This window comes from Rissa tridactyla, chromosome 2 (assembly GCF_028500815.1).
Source record: "Rissa tridactyla isolate bRisTri1 chromosome 2, bRisTri1.patW.cur.20221130, whole genome shotgun sequence".
Lineage (NCBI taxonomy): Eukaryota > Metazoa > Chordata > Aves > Charadriiformes > Laridae > Rissa > Rissa tridactyla.
Window position 1 is genome coordinate 42569919 of NC_071467.1, and position 22360 is coordinate 42592278.

At 42.4% G+C, this 22360-nt stretch overlaps 1 protein-coding gene across 1 annotated transcript; it reads left to right on the plus strand.

The window, feature by feature from the left end:
• Positions 1-3067: 3067 nt before the first annotated feature.
• On the plus strand, positions 3068-18593 carry LOC128905657 (short-chain dehydrogenase/reductase family 16C member 6-like). Its single transcript, XM_054192041.1, has 7 exons — positions 3068-3222; positions 6244-6587; positions 12932-13063; positions 14085-14184; positions 15388-15532; positions 16133-16258; positions 16801-18593. Exons 2-7 carry the CDS (start codon positions 6267-6269, stop codon positions 16892-16894), a joined length of 918 nt encoding a protein of 305 aa, XP_054048016.1. The 5' UTR covers positions 3068-3222; positions 6244-6266; the 3' UTR covers positions 16895-18593.
• Positions 18594-22360: the final 3767 nt, after the last annotated feature.

Consider the following 22360-nt stretch of genomic DNA (forward strand, 5'->3'; position numbering starts at 1 on the left):
AAAACATCCAACACGATGTTACACCAAAACGCACAAACGATGCCAGTCTCGGTTCTGCACTCCTGGGATTTTGCCAACACTCACAAATTGGTCCAAAAATAATGTGTGGCAAGAGGGAGACATCTTCATCTAATACAAAATAGGTAGTTCCATTTCTAGATTTGAATCGAGAGTAATGATTCCACTTGGGTCTTCTCTGACCCCAGATTCTGGAAGACCCTAACTTGGCAATCTTTAAAAGGATTTCTTTACCTTAAGGCTGATTTTAGCCTTTCGTCATATGGACTAGTAAACTCAAGGTATTTGATGAGTTCTATTTTGACAAGTATTATTCAGTGAGTTTATTATTTGCAGGAAATCTTTCTACAAGCTGGGGAAAGGAGCCAGGTCTCCCACCATCTAGCCTCCAACTCTGATCACAAGGTCAGTCTGAATGTTAAACGTTATTAATTTCCAAGTATTACTACAAAGCACATATTTTATTCAAACATTTTTGAAAATTAAATGAATGTGGGGTTTTTTTTTTACACTTCCTTGTTTTAAGCAAGCCACTGTAAATAATACAATCCACAAAAAGAAAGCAGCAGCCAATCTCCAATTTCATCAGAAAGGTCTTCCCGTGCCTTTTTGATATTTCTTCCATTTCTTACTGGTGTTACTGCCTTTCATCTGTGCCAGAACCTCTGCACACATTTAGTCCCATTTCAAAGAGAACGAAGAACAGAAAACATTACCCTGTGACTCCTTCAGAAAGAAGAACTTGTTTCCCTACCCACTATGTTTTTGACAAATATTTTTCTGTTATCAGAATAGCTTTACCGTGTCCTAATGTTTCTCCCAGAAAACTTTCTGAAATAATTTGCTCTGTTCCAGCAGTGGCCTATCCCTTTTTAGGACTGGCCTTGTCACCCAAGTACAAAACCTGAGACTCATGATAAGACGTGTATGTCCACATGCGGAATTTCATGAACTTTGCTCAGAGTAGTAGAGATCTAAGTAACTTACCTCTCGGCAATCATCAAACACAATTACCTATACACATAGATAGCAATGTTAACTAAGAGATGTGATCCAACTGGGCATGTAGTGCTAAAGGTTGACGTGTAAGTGCCAGCGTGCTCCACCTTTAGCTGAGAAGGAAGATATTAATCCTTCATATTGTAGTTAGTCAAAGATTAAAATCATCTTTGACCAAGGGTGCATTTGTTGCATAGCATTTGTGTCCTGGGAATTAATTGCCGTTCTTTCAAGGACTTAAATGCCTGCTTGGTGTCAGCATTACTGTGGCGAGTACAGCAAGAGAAGTATTTATTTAAACAGCACAGGACCTTTCAAACCCCTGTTCTTCTCATGGGGAGCCTTTTGCTCAAAGACAAGCAAGCAAATAAAGCAACCTGCTCCCTCACCAGTATGTATCGCCAAGCGTGCTCTCCATCCTTTCTCCTGGAAAATGTTTGTGCACAAGGGGTTTTCAAAATTTCTTTGGAGATTACTGGATCAAACGGCAGATTTTTAAAGCTGCCTAAAGAAGATCAGATTATGAATTGCTGTTCCATATTCTTTATTGTGCAGTATATTAGAATCATAGAATCATGTAGGTTGGAAGGGACCTTTCAGATCATCTGGTCCAACCGTCAACCTAACTCTTGACAAAAATCATCACTAAACCATATCTCTAAGCACTATGTCTGCCCGTCTTTTAAATACCTCCAGGGATGGGGACTCAACCACTTCCCTGGGCAGCCTGTTCCAAAGCTTAATAACACTTTCAGTGTAAAAATTGTTCCTAATAACCAGGCTAAACCTCCCCTGGCGCAACTTGAGGCCGTTTCCTCTTGTCCGATTGCCTGTTACTTGGGAGAAGAGACCGATCCCAACCTCTCTACAACCTCCTTTCAGGTAGTTGTAGAGAGCGATAAGGTCTCCCCTCAGCGTCCTTTTCAGTTAAATTAAATCTAGTCTTTCATGAGGAAGCATTTGTTTAATTGATCAGGTGAAAATAACATTCAGAAAGCTGTGTTCTTGAACTTCTACAGAAGTGTAACAGCAACACAAACATGCCAAGCTGGAAAGGAGGAATATTAATGATCTCAGTGCCACGAAAATACCTTCAGTCATATTTTTTTCTGGTGGTACTAAGCGTCCTCTCCTCATACAACCTTTCCTTGAAGTTGTGAATACTCAGCACCTTACAGTTCTGCTGCTTAAGGATGAGCAAGTTAAAAAAACCTTCCAAAACAATGCTGCTCTAAGAGATGAAGGTATCTATAGCAGTAAATATAGAGCACTTCACCAAATTAGCAAGCTCGTGACTCTGATTGCAGCTAGAACACGTTTTGCAAGCTTAAATGTGTTCTCCGGGGAATGAGAATTCCCTTAGTTCCCTTGAGAGGAAGGCCCCAGGAAGGGCCACATTTGCCAAGTTAAACCTTTTCCATGGAGCATGGCTTCATGCAGGGCTTGGCCTTACAGATCTCCTCACACCCAAGCGTACCCTCCAGTGCAGGTGTCTCTGCGTGGAGCCACAACCACCCCAAGCTCAGTGACTTCTTCACATGGGCTACCCTAAGTCCTGCACCTCCCGGAGCTCAACAGGTTTCTCCAAACTTCCTCCCAGGACAAAATGTGCGCCCTCCTCTCCCTCAGCACCACCCCTCCTCCAGCTCCCCCTGAAGCCCACCTGCACCAGCCCCACGAAATCCACCTTCTCCCACTCCACCGCCTCTCCAACAGACGTTACTTCTCCCCTCACAAAAATCAAAAGGACGTAATAAATACTGCTATCTTTTAAAAGCAAAGCAGGCGGCAGGGGGTAAGGGGAGCTGCCCCGAGAGCCCCCGCCCCACAAGCTGCTCTGTCCTTAGGGCTCTTCTCCCTACTCCGGCCCCAGCGAGGCGCTGAGGCGGCCGGGCGCCTTCACCGGCCCCGGGCCTCGGCTCCCCGTCGCCTGCCCGGGCCGGGCGCGGAGGCTGACAACCCCCCCTCCACCCGCTCCCTCCACCGGGCCGGAGCTCATCCAGCGGCCGTCCCTGGCCCGGCCTCCCGCCCCCGCGGAGCCCTCCCGCTCCGCCCCCGGGCATCCGGTCGTCCCTGCGGCGGGGGCGGACTGCCGGCATAAAGGCCGGGCCGCTGCGCCTCGCTACGCTGTTTGCTTCCTTCGGCCTGCTCGATCCTCCCGGTTGCCCCGGAGCCACCGGGCTACACCACGCTGGGCAGGCAGAGGTACCCACGGCCGCGGGGTCCCTGGGCGGGGGGTCGGGGCAGGTTGCGCCCGGCGGGGGGAGCCGCGTTCCCGGCCTCCTGTCGACCTTGCGAGGGCAGGTCCCGCTGGCGGGGCCGGGGCGGGCAGCGGCGCGTGTCCGGGAGGCGGCCCCGAGGGAGGGCGAGGAGCCGGTCGCCACAGCTGAAAACCGCCTCTAGGGTTGTTTGGGCTTGTGGGTTTTTTTTTAATGACACTAATTGGGGTGGCAGATGAGGTGTACCAAGCGAGAGTAAGGCAGTCCAGCGTCTTCCAGGTGGCGAGGAGGGCACTGCTGCACCTCAGCCCTTGGACGCCCGTGGCTACAGGACTGCTGTAGGGTATTTTTGTGGGCGTCACACACTGCGGATGCAGTGAGCAGATTCATGCTGGCCAGCCTCCGCTCGGGTGGCTGCGTGATCAGCCGTTCATCCCCTTGGCTAGCTGGCATTTGGATGCTGGCCTCAGATCTGCCCTTGTGCCCGGGGAGCGCTGGCAGCCTGCGAGAGCCCACAGGGCTACTACCGTTGGCATGTTTGGCAGCCCCTCCATGCTGGTAAAGTTGTCTGCTCTCGGAAAGAAATCTGCCTGCTAAGCTGTTGTAACACCTCTGGTGCTTCACTACAGTGTAGAAGCCCTCCACATTTATGTCTGTGCAGGTGTAGGCATGTTAAAAAAACCAATACGTGGTGTGAGAAGGGATCTGAGATCTTATGTGTGGCAAGGGTACCCCTGGCTAATTCACCTGTAAGTAGATCCCCGCTCGCTTTAGTTGAGGAGCCGAAATCAGACAAGTGTGTTGGCTGATTTTAATTATCTGTATGGATATGTTTGGTAAGAGTAGCTGGTGTAATTAGCAGCACTAATGCAGTGAACCAGTGAGAATGGTTCCAGTCAAAGCTGGGTCAGGTGAGAGATGTGTCAGTGGAAATTAAGGGTCTCACTAAAGGATGTGGGGTTGGTGTTCTAACACAAAGTCTCCTGTGGTCTGTATGCCTAAACAGCTCTACTTCTCTAAGAGAAAGTCAGTACTTCTCTAAAATCTAATGTGCCTCTGTCCTAGATAAGCCTAATACATGATTATTTTACTTAATAAATTACTGATGTAAGTTCTAAACTGGGTTTAGGTCAAACTGTGTACTATACTTTGAAGGCCATTGCCTCCCTTGTTTTTCCATAGGGACTAACTGTAACATCCTTATCTATTCCGGAGGTACCCATCTCTTTCACATGGAGGATATTAAGTGCATTAAGTTAGTTTAATCAAGTTAAATTCAACAACTGCATTTATTTTAAAGATTTGTTACTTCTGGTTTAGACCCACCAAAGAACTTGTCTTGCAAAAAACTTGCTGGGTTTTTGATGTACATGAAATTTAATAACACTTTTCCTGTGTAACCCTAGCTCTGCTTATATATATAGTAGCTTTATAGCTATGAGAGCCTATTACAGGACATGTCAATGTTGGCCCTAGAAAGATGTTCCTGTGCCTTTTTTGATATTTCTTCCATTTCTTACTGGTGTTACTGCCTTTCATCTGTGCCAGAACCTCTGCACACATTTAGTCCCATTTCAAAGAGAATGAAGAACAGAAAACATTACCCTGTGACTCCTCTTCTTCAGAAAGAAGAATTTGTTTCCCTACCCACTATGTTTTTGACAAATATTTTTCTGTTATCAGAATAGCTTTACTGTGTCCTAATGTTTCTCCCAGAAAACTTTCTGAAATAATTTGCTCTGTTCCAGCAGTGGCCTATCCCTTTTTAGGACTGGCCTTGTCACCTGAGTACAAAACCTGAGACTCATGATAACACGTGTATGTCCACATGCGGAATTTCATGAACTTTGCTCAGAGTAGTAGAGATCTAAGTAACTTACCTCTCGGCAATCGTCAAACACAATTACCTATACACATAGATAGCAATGTTAACTAAGAGATGTGATCCAACTGGGCATGTAGTGCTAAAGGTTGACGTGTAAGCGCCAGCGTGCTCCACCTTTAGCTGAGAAGGAAGATATTAATCCTTCATATTGTAGTTAGTCAAAGATTAAAATCATCTTTGACCGAGGGTGCATTTGTTGCATAGCATTTGTGTCCTGGGAATTAATTGCCGTTCTTTCAAGGACTTAAATGCCTGCTTGGTGTCAGCATTACTGTGGTGAGTACCGATGGTGAAGTTAAACGCATACCTGAGATGGCATGATTCAAGCCCATGACACTTGCTTAATGCAGGGAGGTGAAGGGAAGAAAGTCAACAGCTTTGCAATGCATCCCTAAACAAAACACTGCTCAAATGCAAAAGCAGGCTCTCACCAGTAACGGTACCCCTGGTAGTTGAAAAGCCAGTAGTGATATACAGTAACTTACCTGGTGTGTTTTGGAGATTTATAAGCATATTGTATTCTGAAGCTCCCTATGCTGGCAGTTCTCCAGCAGGGTGGAGACTATGAGTTGGTTTGCATATGATTTCTGAATGACAGGGAGTCCCTACAAAGCAAAAAAAGTCATGGTCCTAAAAGGAGAATTCTTCCTGACCTAAAATAGTAGCTTGTGAGTACTGAAGTTGTTTGATCAAGCCATAAGCTCTGATTTGTAATTGCCATGCATTTCTGCTTAAGATGCTCAAGAGACAACTATCACTCTTTTGATTCTAGTTTTTGAGTCCACATTCTGTCAGAGCAGAGATGGAAACCCATGACATGAGAGGTGGGGAATTTCTAAAGCAGATGAGGGGAGGTGTTTCCTGCCTCTGCCCAATGGTAAATCAATTGTGTGTTGTGTTCTGGAGGGGATTAGGAGCAACCTGGAGATGATACAGAAACAGGACAAATGGGTCAGATGTGCAGATGTAAGCCTATGTATTTTTTTTGAAACAATACTCAGAAGCAGGTTAGAGGAAATACTTAGAATGGATCTGAAAGTGCTCTTCACTTCTGAAATACGCATGTTGGCATTTAATCTCTTTATGGTTTATTCTGTTTAGTAAACGCTTTTATTTTATCAGGTATCTGAAGAAATAGCCTCAAGATGAATTTCTTCCTGGAAACACTCAAAGTCATCGGACTTTCTGTTTATTACATTCTGGAGTCACTAGTGTTCCTTATTGTGCCTAAACGGAAGAAGAGTGTTAGTGGTGAAATAGTATTAATAACAGGAGCGGGAAGTGGCATTGGAAGACTCTTATCTTTAAAGTTTGCCAGCCTTGGAGCCACGGTGGTTCTCTGGGACATTAATCAAGAGGGGCTCAAGGAGACAAGTAGACTGGTCAGAGAAAACGGAGCGGTGGGAGTACACAGTTACATTTGTGACTGTAGCAAAAGGCAGGACATCTACACAGTAGCTGATCAGGTAAAGTATCTTATTTGCATCTTTGACACTAATCTGAGTGCATGCATGTGTGTATGGTAAGTTTTAGTGACCTCAAGGTGAGATTAAAGTTAATTTATTCAGAATGTATTGTGCATGCTACCTATTTTAAGAAGACTGTTTTTTAGAGTTGAATTGTACCTCTGTTCCTTTTTAAAAAAAAAAAAGCTGGTTCTCTTTTTCAGTAGCTAATTTCAACTGGATAGCTTCTCATTCATTCAATTACTGAGCAAACGCTTACTGGTAAAGTGCAGAAAATCAATTTATTGAAGCTAAAGCAGTATTTCAAGTTCTGGCATCCTTTTACCAAAAGTAAACCCTAAAGAGCATACGCTGTAAAAAGGATTAACTGCTTAGGCAATTTTCAAATAATTCCGTGGCTGTGAATAGACTCTTGCAGACTTGCTTTATCAGAATTAATAAATGTATCTTGAAGTCTTAAGTGTTTCTTACTCTCCTTTCCGAAGAGCATTGTGAATGTAGCATGTGGTTAGATATTTTGGGCAGAGTGGTAGAATTGCCAAAAGCTAAAATTGCTTAACAGTTTCCATTATAAAAACCTGTTCTCATTTGCTTAAAATGTTGCTAAACTTAACTGTTGGACTAGAAAGTTTCCACAGTGAGTGTTTGCCTGAGGATGAATTCTTAATAACAATAAAGTTCAGCTGTCTTCAGTAACATCTTTTGACTGAAATAATGTTGCTCTTTTGGTGCTTTTTAAGAAGCTCTAGATTTCTGCTTTTTTTTTCTATCTGTGCAAAAACAACTAGAACAAACTTTCTGGTAAGTGAAGCTTGTGTATGACTTGCAGCTTGTGAGATGCTGGTACTATTGGGTTTGTATTCTGGTAATGCTGATCACCCTTGGTCCCCCTTGCAGCTCTGTTACACCAGCTGAGTTGCACATCTGCTGTACATGCAGAGCAGTTGCGTGTGTATCGTTGCAGGCCTGTAACTGTGCTTCCCACTGAACTGGGAGGAGCGGAGGAGAAGGAAGATGAGGAGGGAGTATTGCAGTGTGAAGGACACTGGAATGAAGAAGGTGGAAACTAACTGTCAGTTTTGAGGACTCAAGGGCTAGCACTTCAGTCCCATGGGGGAAAAGCAGTAGCAAAGCCTTTATGGCCAAACACAAAATGGAGAAGAGGGTGTAGATACGTGTGTGATGCAGGTTAGGGATGTTAAAAACAAAGGTAGACAGGAGTAAAGAAATAAGAGGGTCTTGGTGCATGAGTCCTCACTTATAATCTTCTGTCAGCAGTTCACTAACAGCTGCTCTGCTGACAATCCTCCTGCTGATCCACACAGAAGAAAATACCCTACTACTGTTATTTCAGAAGTGTCATGTCCCGCTGACAACTGATGTAGGACCACGCTGACAACTTTCCCATCGTATTAGTGACAAGAAGGCTGGTATTAGTTAGTGCTTGGTGCCACTGTTTACTTAATGTGCTGTGGTAGACTTTGCAAGATGAGGCAGCCCGGTTCCAGGTTTTGGGGTTTTTTCCCCTGGTGATTCAGCTTCACACAGTGACTTGGAGTTTTGCAAGACTATAGCTAACTAAATTCATGCAGGCAGGGCAGGATATGGTTGAAAACTTTTGCCCAGTAAAACAATCTCAAAGCCAAAATAAAATGTATGTGAACCTTAAATACCTGCTTCTGGTACTCCATCAGCCACACAGAGAGACTGGGGAAAAGTCACTTCAGTAGGAAGAAAACCAAAAAGCCCTGCACATGTGGTGTCCTTGTTCCTTTCCTGTACCAACAGGATGAAGGACAGCTTTTTGCTATCAAGAGCCATAGCTTAAAATTTATTTCTAATGTTCCAGAAGTACCCAACCCCTAAAGGAATGTGGCCTTCTCTGATCTACCCCTCCCTCGAGTTCAGCTAAACTTTAAGAATCTGGGGCTTTGAAAGAGGGAAGTAACTCTGTTCTTTGATCCTCCTACTTGTGAGAAAACGGAAGCTTTTTTCTCATCATCATGTAAAATTGTGTTGGGGCTCACATGTACTTCCAGTATCTCTCTTGCACAGTACTTTTTGCCATATACACTGTTTTTTCTTGCTTGGTAGTCAAGATGACAATTTGCAGTCAGTTCTTCACTGAGAATAACCTTTCCTGTGCAGAGGAGCAACAGTAGAAGCACACTTCCTGGTGGCATTTCATGCTGCCTATAAAATATATGAAATGCTTTCTTCTACCTCCTGTAGGCTGTTATGGAGGGATTTCTGGTTCTTAGAAAGCAGATGCTTTGGGATGCTTTTTGTGAATCATGGGAATTACTTACTATTAAACTTCAATATAAAAACATAAATATAAATGCAGAAACAAAGAGGAAATAGTTTTTATACCTGAAAAAGATGTTTAACCAGATTAGCTGTCTGCATAATGCTTGCCTTACCTAGGTCTGAAATAAACACCTGGAACATGCCTTCCTGTACTGCACCAATGGAGACCTCTAGAGGTCTGAAAAGTTGACATTACACCCCACACATGCACGCACACACCCCCTTAATAGCTAGGGAAAAGGCTTGATAAAGGTCTTCTGTACTTGGCCTCAAAGCAAAGTATGGAAGCCTGGGCTGAGTGTCTTGGCTCTGTCATGCACAGGGGAGGGCTGAGAGGAGAAGGGAATTAAACCAGCCAACTTGCTGAAGAAAAGAGCTGCCACAGCTAGTTAGTGGGGAAGCAGCATCAACAGAGGTGTTGTAAAGCTGGAATTATTTGTCCAGGTTGCAAGAAGGCCCTCAAATCTGGTTTGAATTCCATCCAAAGCATGAATATATCTTGGAAGACTGAGTAGAGACAGATGGCAAAGGAAGAGATTGTTTAGGTTTTCGCCACTAGTTAGAAATGGAATGATCAAGGTTCTGGTTTTATTTCCCTTCTCCCATCCAATCTGAATGCCCCAATCACCAAGTTATTAACTGTATGTACCACATCACCCCCACCTCTGTCCATCTTTTGTTCACACAAAAGAAGTGTGACCACCTATTAAGGTATTTGTTATTTGCCTCAAAGGGTAGATTTGGGGTACTGGTCCAGTCTTCCAAATTGCTAGATCATCTGGCATGAGGCAGTATTAAAGCAGCATTTGCTAATGATTACATTTATATCTCTGAATGCATGCTAGTCTTAATTTGTGATGAGGGGTACATACTCAGGTTGCTGACTAGAACAACTTGTCTAAGGCTACCTATGGAGATCATGTAGTGCTGCTTCAGAAATATTTAAATTGTTACATGACAACTTTTTGAGAGGTGAACAGACAGACAAGAATGTGTGAGTAATGACTGAGGTGGAGAGGGGCTCTGGCTGATGAATTTATTATAAAAGCTGTTCTGTATAATCCTACAAAGGCTCCTTTCTGTTTTTTAAACCCTTACTTAACAAAAGTAGGTGAAATTGGAGCAAGTTTAAGGAAGGTGAGTAAGTTAAGCGGGAATAGAGGATAGGTAGTAAATTATCCTCTAATTCTTTACTAGCTATACGGGCTAGTCTATCTCGTCTGCCTGTTGATTCTTCAGTTGCTGTAAGCACCTTACAAAGGAAATGCCATTAAGAAATGAGGTTCTGTAATCTGCAACCACATGGCAAGACTGCATAAAACCAACATGGTTTCCCAAAGCTACTGATCAGCACATGTTTACCACTTGATCTGAAAATCATGAATTAAACAACATAAGGAGCACTGATTTCCTTTTTGCCAGATATCTCAGGTTAATAAACTGTACTTCAAATACTGCATTAAATATTTTCATTCTCCTTTTGAGAGCTGGCCCCAATATCTTGATATCAGATGGCCTACGGTTGTTCTCTCAAGTGAGTCTGTTCATGGAAGTCCTCAGTCTGGAGCTAAAATGAGAACTATACTTAGAATCATTGAATAGTTTGGGTTGGAAGGGACCTTTAAAGGTCATCTAGTCCACACACACCCCCCCGGCAATGAGCAGGGACATCTTCAACTAGATCAGGTTGCTCAGAGCCCCCTCCAACCTGACCTTGAATGTTTCCAGGGGTGAGGCATCCACAACTTCTCTGGGTAACCTGTTCCAGTGTCTCACCACCCTCACCGTAAAGAATTTCTTCCTAATATCTAGTCTAAATCTGCCCTCTTCTAGTTTAAAACCATGACCCCTTGTTCTATCACTACATGCCTTTGTAAAAAGTCCCTCTCCAGCTTTCTTCTAGGTCCCCTTTAGGTACTGGAAGGCAGCAGTAAGGTGTCCCTGGAGCCTTCTCTTCTCCAGGCTGAACGACCCCAACTCTCTCAGCCTGTCCTCGCAGGAGAGGTGCTCTAGCCCTCAGATCATTTTTGTGGCCCTCCACTGGACCCGCTCCAACAGGTCCATGTCTTTCCTGTGCTGAGGGCTCCAGCGCTGGACACAGTACTTCAGGTGGGGTCTCACCAGAGTGAGGGCAGAATCCCCTCCCTTGACCTGCTGGCCATGCTTCTTTTGTTGCAGCCCAGGATATGGTTGGCTTTCTGGGCTGTGAGTGCACATTGCTGGCTCATGTCCAGCTTTTCATCCACCAGTACCTTCCAAGTCCTTCTTGGCAGGGCTGCTCTCAATCCCTTCATCCCCCAGCTTGTATTGATACTGGGGCTTGCCCCGACCCAAGTGCAGGACCTTGCACTTGGCCTTGTTGAACGTCATGAGGTCTGCACAGGCACGCCTCTTGAGCTTGCCCATGTCCCTCTGGATGGCATCCTGTCCCTCAGGCATGTTAGCTGCACCACTCATCTCAGTGTCATCCGCAAACTTGCTGAGGATGCACTCAATCCTGCTGTCTGTGTTATTGATGAAGATTAAACGGTACAAGTCCCAGTACAGACCCCTGAGAGACACCACTTGCCACCAGTCTCCATCCAGACATTGAGCCATTGACCACTGCCCTCTGGATGCCACTGTCCAACCAATTTTCATCCACTGAACAGTCTACCCATCAAATCCATACCTCTCCAATTTAGAGAAAAGGATGTTTTGGGGGACCATGTCTTCCTCTTACTGAACTAAATGTGTTGATATTATTCTTTAGCCAACTTACTTTCTGGGAACCATCTTACAAGGCTTCTTGAAGCAAATATGCTAGAAACAAGCTTCCGCACCGTGAGCCCCAGAAGCTTATAAGGCTTTTGCCTTCTGTGAATGCACGTGTTCTAAAATCTTCCTTTATTCAGAACCTTGCAGCTTTTGTTTAATTTTCATAACAAACTACTACTCTTCCCACGGGTTTTTTATTTCTTGTGCTGTCGTGAGGGCGAGCGTCAATGGAGACATGGTGTCCTTTCAGGCTGTCTTCATCAGAAATAAACTTGTAAAAAAAACTTTTTCGTTTAGTAAGATAAGCTCTTAAGTTTCTGTAAAGTTGCTTGAAGTAGTCAAGATACTTGAATAAATAAAAAGGTTGTAAGGAGGAAATTAATTTTGCAGGTGGTTTTTCTCACTGCCTGTGCGGAATACTGCTGATCGAATGTGACTGCCCATTCTAATTCCAACAGACTGAGGGCAGAAAACTCCACCTCCTCCCCCAGAAAGTCTGGTTTAACACGCGTGCTGCGTAACACAAGTTACTGCTGGTGAAAAACTACCACGTAATGCATGTCAGTGTTTAACAGTCACAATCAGAAGTGGAAAACAGCATGGACAATCTTGAAATAGCAGAAATATTAAGATTCTATTAAGTAGCTGCTGCTCTGTCCAATGGGAGAGATGAATCTGTGGACTGTTTGGACGCAGGCAATTAACAGTGCCAACAGGGAATCCAGTTTTCCTTCTGCTCGTCAAAAGACTCAAGTACTGTGCAAGCTGGCTTCAGCCTTCAAGTCATGTGGCAGCACGGCTTCTGTGCTCAAGCTGCTCTGTGGAAAACGCAAGAGGATTTGAGTACAATGCAAGGAACGTCGCAAGTGAAAGTTTAGGTATTACAGCCCTCACGTAGATTTGATGTACCTCCTTCTGGTAAACACAAAAAGAATTGCTCATTGGTTTTTAGATGGGTTTACTGTAGGAAAATCCTTGTTGAATGAGTTAAGCTCTCTGCAATAGAGACTTAGCTGGAACAATTGCAGCAAGAACCAGAGGTGCTGAAAGCAGAAGCCTGCGTGGAGCTGTTGGGCTCCACACTTCCAAAGAAAGTCCAGCTGTAAGCTCAGCTCTAAAAAGGCATCAGGTGAGAATGTGCAAGAACCTGGATCTGTAACAAGCATAATAAGTTCAACTTAGTTGAAATGTGCGATATTTCTATTTCTCATGTTTTCATATATAAAATTTGGAAAGCGTGTATTTATTGCATAATATCTTGAGCCTTTTTGTTTTAGGTTAAAAAAGAAGTTGGTGACGTTACCATCCTAGTCAACAATGCTGGTATTGTAACTGGGAAGACGTTTATTGATTCTCCAGAATCACTTGTGGAAAAAAGCATGGAAGTGAACATAATGGCACACTTCTGGGTAATACCTGTACTTTGCATATACATACAGCATCATCATAAAACATCCTTTTAGCATGTTTTCATTGTTAATTTTGTCTTTTGGAATTGAGGAAAATATGCAAGGATATGTAAGGATGCTCCTTGTAAGTTCAGACAGAAATGATGCAAGAAATTACTTTCTATGCCTGGGAGTCTGTAAAATAAAAAAAAAGTGGAAGAATGGATCCTTTGGGAACTTCTGGGGTAGGTAGGTGGAAGCAAAATTGCTTCATATTTAGAAATGCTCTTAAGAGCTGAAATTTACCATCTGATAAATTCTGAAGCTAGTCATATGTTATAATCCCTCAATATTAATTGCCATGAAGCAGGTCCAGCCTAAAAGTTGCTGCTCTAGTAACAGAGAAGTGTTCAGTTCTGTTAGTGTTCGAATTGCTTTGTGGTTATGACAGTTTCAGTGAGAAAAAACACACGTTCAGACAATGCTCTTAATAAGTGGGGCGTTTGTCCAAAATGAGTAACTTAATTTGCCTTTTCTTCCTTCCAGGGAAGGCAGGTCATCTATATGATATTCCTATCATAAAGAATTGGAAAGGGGATATTAAAACATGCTCCAGGTTTTTCGTAAATAAATTTAATCACAAAGATTAAACGAATTTAATAGAAGGAAGACATGAAATTCAAATTTTTGCCATTTTACAAAATTTGCAGTGAACGCTTAGTTCTCATTTGAAACACTGCAGTGCTGAGCTTTAGGCTGTAAGAAACTTAACAACTAGCTGAAGCTGTATCTGTAGCTTTCAGCAAGTTACCATCTGTCTTTGGTGTTGAGGAGAAAGTGGTACTGGTGGGGCCTGGAACATCCCACCTTAGTAGTTGAAGGTTACAGTTCAAACAACAAACTCCTTTTGCCCCTCCTCCCCCCTTTCCATAATGGAAGGGAGGGAAGCTGTAGGGACACTTTAAAAACAAGACTTTCAAAATATTATAGTATATAGTTTACTTAGTAAAATATTTCATTGCAACTCTTGTGTACATTGCAGACTTACAAAGCCTTCCTCCCAGCAATGGTGGCCGCTAACCACGGACACTTGGTTAGTATTGCAAGCGCAGCGGGAATTATTGGAGTCAATGGTCTTTCAGGTAGTGTATTAAATCTTACATTCATTTAAACAATTAATTTGATTTAAGCTGCAATCAATACTCATGAAAAAAGAAATCCTAATTTTGAGTTTCTGGGTCTTTGTGTATAGGTAAAGCAAACGGACATACTTTCAAACCAGCTGACCTTAAATAGACCATTTATTTCAAAAGAGTTTTCCAGATGCTCAGTAGTGCCGTGAAACAGGTTTTTCTGTCAAGGCAGTTAGAGGATCTAGGAGCCAGACAGAATTTTGGAATCTGAGAACTTCAATGTTGTTAAATTTAACCTGAAGATATTTGGTGGGGAATAGGCCCCTTTCTTTTTTCTTCTTTTCCCCCAAGGATGTTCTCAAGTGAAGCAGAGTCCTGCACAGGTTTCCCTAACTCAAAGAACTACTAAAATACAGATGTGATACAGAGGTAGAGGTGCGATACCTCTTTTTGCATTCTCTGTCTCTCAGCAATTCATTCAAGAGGACCCATACAGTTATTGAAAGAAAGTGTTGAGATTAGGGCAAACTCAGAAGGCATTTCTGGAAAACACATGCAAAGGGGGAGGAAAATGAAATAAGGCGACATAGCAGTAAAAGAAATCTAGCTTCAAGGCAGTGATAATGAAGACTAATTGAGTTTCAAGTTGAAACCACATTAGAGAGTCTTGAAAGCTTGAGTTTGATGCATGAGAAGCTAGTGCATGGATTCAAAGATAAGGTGTGGTATGAAAAGATAATTTCATTTGCTATTGTTCAGTAGAGGGTGGAAAGACGATAGCAGGGATGCAATGAGAAACCCTCTGGCTGCCAGTCTGGAACAACAGTTAAATTAGGAAAGGGAAATTAAAAGGAGTAAATTGCATCAAAGGTAAATTTTATTAGTAACCTCATGCTGAAAACAGTTCCTACTCTGTTGTAAAGTATTGTATTATCAGACAGTAATTTCCTGCAGATACTGCATATGTATCATACTATATCTATCTCATTTCTCTACTATTTCTTTAGTACAGTGCTGCTGTTGTATACTGTAAAAAAGACCTGTGGCTACTTAGCTTATTTAGTAGAGCGTAGCTTTGTACCTGTTCCCTCTCAAAAGCTGTTACTGCTCCTGGGTACATGTTCAGTGGTAGGACTCACTGAACCTGTTTGGTAAAGTTGATTTGGTAAATTAAAATGTTTAACTGCAATTAATGTTCTATTTATTTTACAGATTACTGTGCAAGTAAATTTGCAGCAGTTGGTTTTGCAGAGTCAGTTGATTTCGAGATGAGAGTTCTGGAAAAGTCTGGTATTAAAACCACAATTGTGTGTCCTTACTTCATAAACACAGGAATGTTTGATGGCTGTAAAAGCAAGTGAGTAAACTCTTGTGAGGTTTTTATGCAAGGTGCATGTTTAGCATGTTACATACTCCTGTTTCCTTTATGAAAATCATGAGCTAGGCTTTTCTCTGCTTGTGTTATTTTTAGGGCCTCAGATGGGCGTTAACAAGTGCTGTGCAGTGACTGGGCAACCCAAATGGCAAAGCCCTCAGTACTTTACTATTCATTTAAGCTCAAATGTGAAACGTTAATTGGTGTCCTTTCCTCTGCAGAAGCCAAATGCTCTTGCTGTCCTCTTTGGCTTCTAAACCCCCATTCATCTCCTGAAATCAGTGGCATAGCTTTGCTCAGTATGCTTGTATAATGACAAATTTAGGAGCCGAATAAAAGCCTAGTGTGTCATAATGTGAGGACTATGTGGATTTGTCTTATGAGAGGTCATAGGGATCATAGAGATCAAGGGAAAATAACAATGGCCACTCACTCTCTAGCATAATGAAGCTTCTGTTGTTCATGGGATTTGTGGTATTTATTTCTTCTTTCAGTTGAATAACTGCAAAATGGAGACTTACTTTGAGTAAAATGTGAATCCAAAGCAATTTGTATTACAGTAAGAAATGTCTTCTCTTCCAGGTGGCCAAGGCTGCTTCCTGGTCTGGAGCCAGAGTTTGTGGCTGAGAAGATAATGACTGCTATTCGGCGGGACCAAGAAATATTGCTGATACCACGCAGTCTTTATTTTTTACTCGTTTTGAAACAGTAAGTATTTCCTTCTTTTCCTCTCTTCCTTTTCTGTCCAGAGATGTTTCAGTTATGTTTTTGACCAAAAGTGCAAACCAGGCTTCTACTTGGTGGTGATAATTTTCATTAAGTTCTGCACATTTCTGGAGTTTTCTTTTTTTTGTTTCTAGGGGTTCAGTCTACCCTTGGATCATAGAACAAAGACAGAAATGTCTGTCTGTGACTTGCTGACTCCGTTGGGGTGCAGTTTTACTGTGGGCTGTAGAGAAGGGGCCTGCTCCTCAGTAGCTGCGTACCTGGTGTCATGCCCCAGCATTAGGGCAATTCTGACTCTGTTGCGAGCCAGGTTGGAAAACTGATCTGTCTAATAACTCAGGCTACCAAATGAGTGTAATGGATATTTTGAGAGGAGCGGTGGTCCTATATTTTAGAGAGTACACTGTCTTTGCCAATATTAGCCAGGTAAAACTAATTCTGTGGTAAAACTGCACAACTCTTCTGATGTCTGTTTTGTTTTGTTTTGTTTTTTCGTCTTCTTCTTCAACTCCCCTACCTTACAGTGTCCTACCAGTGAAACTGACTGTTCTCTTTTTGGACTATTTTGGAAACCTCCGTATCATGGATAGCTTCAAAGGTCGCACGAAGAAGGACTGAAAAAGCATAAGATTCAGAGACCAGCAACTCTAAAGTGGACCTTGTTAAAGGTGGTGGTGGGAGAGGCCTGCTTCTCTAGCAGCTGTGAACTTAAGGTGCCTCACTTCTCATTAGTAACAATTTTTAAGGAAATTGCTTTTTATTTTGCTCTTAATCACCAGCTTTCACTTAAACTATTTTTTTAATCCAGTGAACTGATTTCTTTTCACCTCATTATGGAAATGCATTAATTGAAGTTAGTTCCTTTGGTCATGTCTGTTATAATGCCTTAAATGATCCTGCATCACAAACTAATAATGGGCAACTTTGGGGAGAGGAGGGACCAAGAAACCACATGTATTTGGCAGGGAGACAGGAAAACCTTTACTGGACCTGACTTCTCACTGCCCTTCACTGGACTGTGAGGAGGGGCTGTGCTGCCAGTACCGTTACCACTCTCTGGGAAGCTGAGGAATTCAGGAGTTTCCTGAAACAACAGATTCAAATGTATACAAATGGAAGTTTTGTGAAATGAAAATATGTGCCGTGTTGGTGCAAAACCAATGAAATGTATTAATTTCTGGAGGTGGTGATCTTGGGACTCACAGATGGCTATGGATGTCAGGATGGGGAGGGGAAAGGATGTAAATTATGTATTTGTGTTGCTAATCTACTTTTTGTCTCATTTATTTTAAAAGCTAGAACTATGACTGCAACTTTGTAGTGAAAGATTTTCTATCTTCTAAGTGCAATACTTTAAGAACAATTTTAAATTTTCATCTCCTAAGCAGAATAAACTTGTAGTTATAAAGTGTAAGACTGCCAGTCTAAGTGGGCCGTCAGACATCTTGCTAAGTAAGACACTGAGCTACTAAAAGCAAAGATAATACATTGTATAATCGGGGCTTCTCTTGGGTTTATTTCAGAAAGGAATGGTGCTGATGGAACTGGAGGGAATGGGATTGTTACACCCATAGCCTGAGTAACAGCATTATGTTTTGCTTCTCTGAATTGGGTGGCAGGTTGCCTTGTGTCTACAGAGACATGTTTTACTTTCTCTTTACTGTTAGGACTATCCATTTATTTTGGACATAGGCTGAGAAGGTCTTGCCCTTTTTGACAATGGCTGCTTAGAAAACTGAAAGCCCCTTTGACTTTTGGTAAATCAAAAATGAGAAAAAGAAAGATTATGCTTTAAATGTATGCCATTTATGCACATGCTGGCTAAGCCCACCTCATGTCACGGTCCTCTTCTGGCAGTTGGTAACACCTGCAAACTAAGGCTAAAATGCATTAGCATGCAATTAATTGAAGGACAGTATGGAGAAAAGGGTGATTTCTTTAATGGGTTGGGTTTTTTTTCCACAGTGGCCTACAAACTACCTTTATTTCCCTTGTCTATACAATTAGTGAGGTTTACCAGCGAAGTTTACATAGACCTACTTTACTACTGATGAGCAAGAAACAGAGTAAAACAAATGTGTTAAAAATGGCCTTACCTTTATATGATGGATTAATGAGAGTCAGAATTCAGACTGAAGAAGAAAAGATTTGTCTTACTATCCTTTCAGATTTGCAGATTTTCTGCCTCAGAAATTCTGCTGATTTTACACTATACTTCAGGAAATGTAACTTACTAATTAGAAAACAGATCTTACCTAAATATGCTGTCCTTATGTACATTGCACTGTTCGCTGGTAATAAAGTCAATCACTAATAACTGTGTGGTCTATCTGTGTCTTGCAGACTCTTCACCTTTTTATGCTAACAGAGCATATTTTTCCTCCTAACTATGAAACACTAGGTGTGCAGGGCTCTGGAGCAAAGGAGAAGAGAAATGGATTTTCCATACGAACAGTATGGATCAAACTCCAGCTCTTGTCAGAGCAAGTAGCTTTTCATTCTTAGCGTCTCCACGAATATGTTCTGCTGAGGGAAACTGAAAGCAGTGAGCCTGGCTGTGGGATTTGTGGATTCTCAGCAGTTCCAGGTTTGTGACACCACTAGAAGGATCTTACCTGATAATCTGTGCCAGAGAAGTACATGCCCAGAGGGATTTTGTACTTCACAGAATCATTGAGCTTGGACAGGACCTCTACTCAGAGCAAGGTCAATTAGAGCATGTTGCTTAATACTGTGTTGAGTCAAGTTTTGAATATTTCTAAGGCTGGAGGCAACTTGTTCCAGTGTTTGTTCACACTCAGTTTAAAAACAAGTAAATGAAAATCATGTTTAAATTGAATGTACTTTTTTCTAATTTGTGCCTGTTGCCTCTTGTCCTTTCAGCGGATACCACTAAGAGTCTGGCTCTGTGTTTTACACCTTCCCATCAGGTACCTGTGCACATCGGGCCTGAGCCTTTTCTTCTCTAGACTGAGCAGTCCCAGCTCTCAACTACTCCTTGTGCAACAGGTGCTCCAGTACGTTAATTGTCTTTGCAGCCCTTCACTGGACTCACTCCAGTATGTTCATATCTGTAGAAGAGTAGGTGTGACTTTTAGAGACCGAGTTCTGTAATAGGTTGAGCATGAGGTTGAGGTTTTCAGTGGTGCCCAGGGACAGGAAAAGAGGTAATGGGCACAAACTTGAACATAGGAAGTTCCACCTAAACATGAGGAGGAACTTTACTTTGAGGGTGGCAGAGCACTGGAACAGGCTGCCCAGAGAGGTGGGCGTTTTGTCTCCATTTCTGGAGACGTTTAAAACCCGCCTGGACGCGTTCCTGTGCCACCTGCTGTAGGTGACCCTGCTCTGGCAGGGCGGTTGGACTGGACTAGATGATCTCCAGAGGTCCCTTCCAACTGCTATCATTCTGTGATTCTGTGCAAAATCTGTCATGCAGAGCTCCACTAGAAAATCTCTGTTAGCTAGATGTCCTGGTAGGAGTACACAAATACTGCTTTCGTGCAAGTGTGCTGCTACCACTTTGAATGTTATGGTCACCGTCAAATTACTTTGTGTGACCGGAGAACAATAGCCTATCCTCTTGGTGGTTTTGATCTCCCACCTCTCCTGAGATGGCATGGCAGATAATGTAGAATTGTATCCTGGAGGTCAGGTAGCACAAATCCTTTTTCCTGTGTTCAGGGGGTTGTATGGGTTGAGTGTTTGGATCTTCAAGTGACATATGAACTTCTTGAGATAAAAGATGGCACGCTTCCAGCATAGCAGTGATCTTGATTGATTGCTTTCCTGATGCCAAGGAGGACTCTTTCCTCCTGCTCTCTGCAAGAAAACTCCTCACAGAGGGATTGCTGTGAGACCCAAACAAGAATATAAACGTGAAATGGAAGGGCATCTCATTTGTTGACAGCAGCATGGCTGACAACAGCAGGGGACTGCTTTCTGAAGTACCTCAGGCAGCTCCCACAAAGGAATTCCTGGTTTCTTGACCATTACTTGAAATTCTAAATAGTCTCTAACAAAATGACTGGGTCCTAAATTTTACTGGGGTGGCTGTATTGGCTTGGTAATCTCTGATACAGTGATTCAAAGACAGGCCAGAACATGGTATTTTGTTGCCTGTTGTGTTTCTTTTCCATGTGAGTTCATATTCCTGTGGTAGCAGAAATCTTACCATCCTCTAGTGCTTCAAAGCACAGAGAATATGATTTTTTTTTGACACTAACTTGATCCTCTGAACAAGACCAAGGAAGAAAACAACAGCAGCGACAACAACTAAAAGCAGCTGAGGTACAGGCTCTATTATTATTTACAGGGTAGCACCCTGGCTGCTAAGAACCCACACTCAGGAGACAATGGCATGTTCACATCTTTTTTTTGTTCACCCAGCCACAAGGCTAGCCTTTTTGCCATGATTTTTTTAGAACATGACATGGAAATAATGGATTTTTCACATCCGAAGGAAGAGGTGTTGCATTATTTTCACTGCGGAGGCCTGTCCCGTGTTCTCTCGTATACTTATCCTTTTTGTCTTAGTGTATTAAAGCCACAAAGATGTACCATGAACATCTATCCATGTTCTCCACCTGAATTATAGGTTAGTTTGTTGGGTTTTTGCTTTTTAATAGTGTTCTCTTCATATCCAAAAAGGAGCACTAAAAGTGCACATAGATCGAGGGAACAAGCTAGGAGAGATGTCTGGGGATCACACCATTCCTTGGCTGAAGATTTTGGAGGAGGTATAATAGAACTATCCTCCTTCTTCTTCTTCTTTCCCCACTGTATAAGCAAGCAAGAAGCTTTGACTTTTGTTGGGATGCACTGATAATAGCTGCTAATCAGGGGCAGAATGATCCTGCATCTAACTTTCATCAACTAAATATTCATGGCACTGCGTCAGTAACGACTTACTAGCACTTCAAAATCTCTGGAAATTCCTTGGCTCTCATACTATTACCACTCCCAATTTGAACTGTAAGGAGACTCGGATGGAAAATATTAAGAACCTTTGTATTTTGTCTGCGTAGAGAAAGGACTGCTACAAATTGACTGCTGTTATCTTAGAGCTTTTTAACGAAGACTAGCAAAACGGATTGATTGTAAATGGTGTATAATCCCTTAAGAAATAAGATCCCTCTTAACAAAAGCAATTCTCTTATGAGAAAAAAGTAATACCTGTAAACTTACATACACATAAATTGTGCTTAACTTTAGAATAAAGTTAATAGAATGGTAAACAGTTAGCTTCGCTAATCTGGAGACTTCCAACATTAAAATGGCTGATGGTTTGAAAATGAATTGAGGTAGAAAGACAAAAAAAGGCAAATCACGGTCAGTACGATGCAAACAGTACTTGTTTGGCTCCAAGATTTGTGTTTGCTGTCATGCGACTAAGCACACAGCTTAGCAGTGGCTTTCCACTGAGGTTGGAAGGGTATTGGAGTGCACAGCATCGCACGCCACTTAGAGATGTCTGTGTACCCTTACATTTGTTTTTCTGCAGATACTTGGATATCTGCATTCTGCATGTGGTGAAGTTTTGGAACATTATGTCTCAACATCATTACGTCTCCATGTAAGAACATCAAATAGCATCAAGTCCAATGTCTGCTACCCCAGACAATGGAATATTGTTTGATACTAAAGATGTGGGGTGTTCGTGGAAAAATATGTGAAAGAATGCCTTTGAGTAGATCTCATATCTGTTTCTCAAACAACATGCTTATCATAAGACTAATTTGAAGGTTTATTGAGAGACAATAAGCACGATTATATGAGCAAACCTGGCTCATATCGGGATTCTGCCACATCCTTGGACCTTCCTCCGCAAAAATGTTAACAATCAGACTTGTTCCAAAAGTAAGAATTGATAGAATTACACTTGTTCATTTAGCTTGGTCCTGCCAGGTGATAAACCCTCTGGCTTTGCTACAGTGAGGAGTTACACAGATACATAACTTTGAATAATCCTTTTTGGCACTGTTTTCTCTACCCTACACGACTGAGAATTTAACCATCATTGTGCAACCATTGGTTTGCAGGAGGATTTTGGCTCAGAGGACCCTGACAAAGATGATAGGAAAT

Excerpts from the sequence above, each read along its gene's own strand:
- LOC128905657 (XM_054192041.1), top strand. The coding sequence starts at position 6,267 with ATGAATTTCTTCCTGGAAACACTCAAAGTCATCGGACTTTCTGTTTAT. Across the intron at positions 6,588-12,931 it reads TCTACACAGTAGCTGATCAG|GTTAAAAAAGAAGTTGGTGA; the intron begins GTAAAGTATCTT and ends TTTTTGTTTTAG. Across the intron at positions 16,259-16,800 it reads TTTTTACTCGTTTTGAAACA|TGTCCTACCAGTGAAACTGA; the intron begins GTAAGTATTTCC and ends CCTACCTTACAG.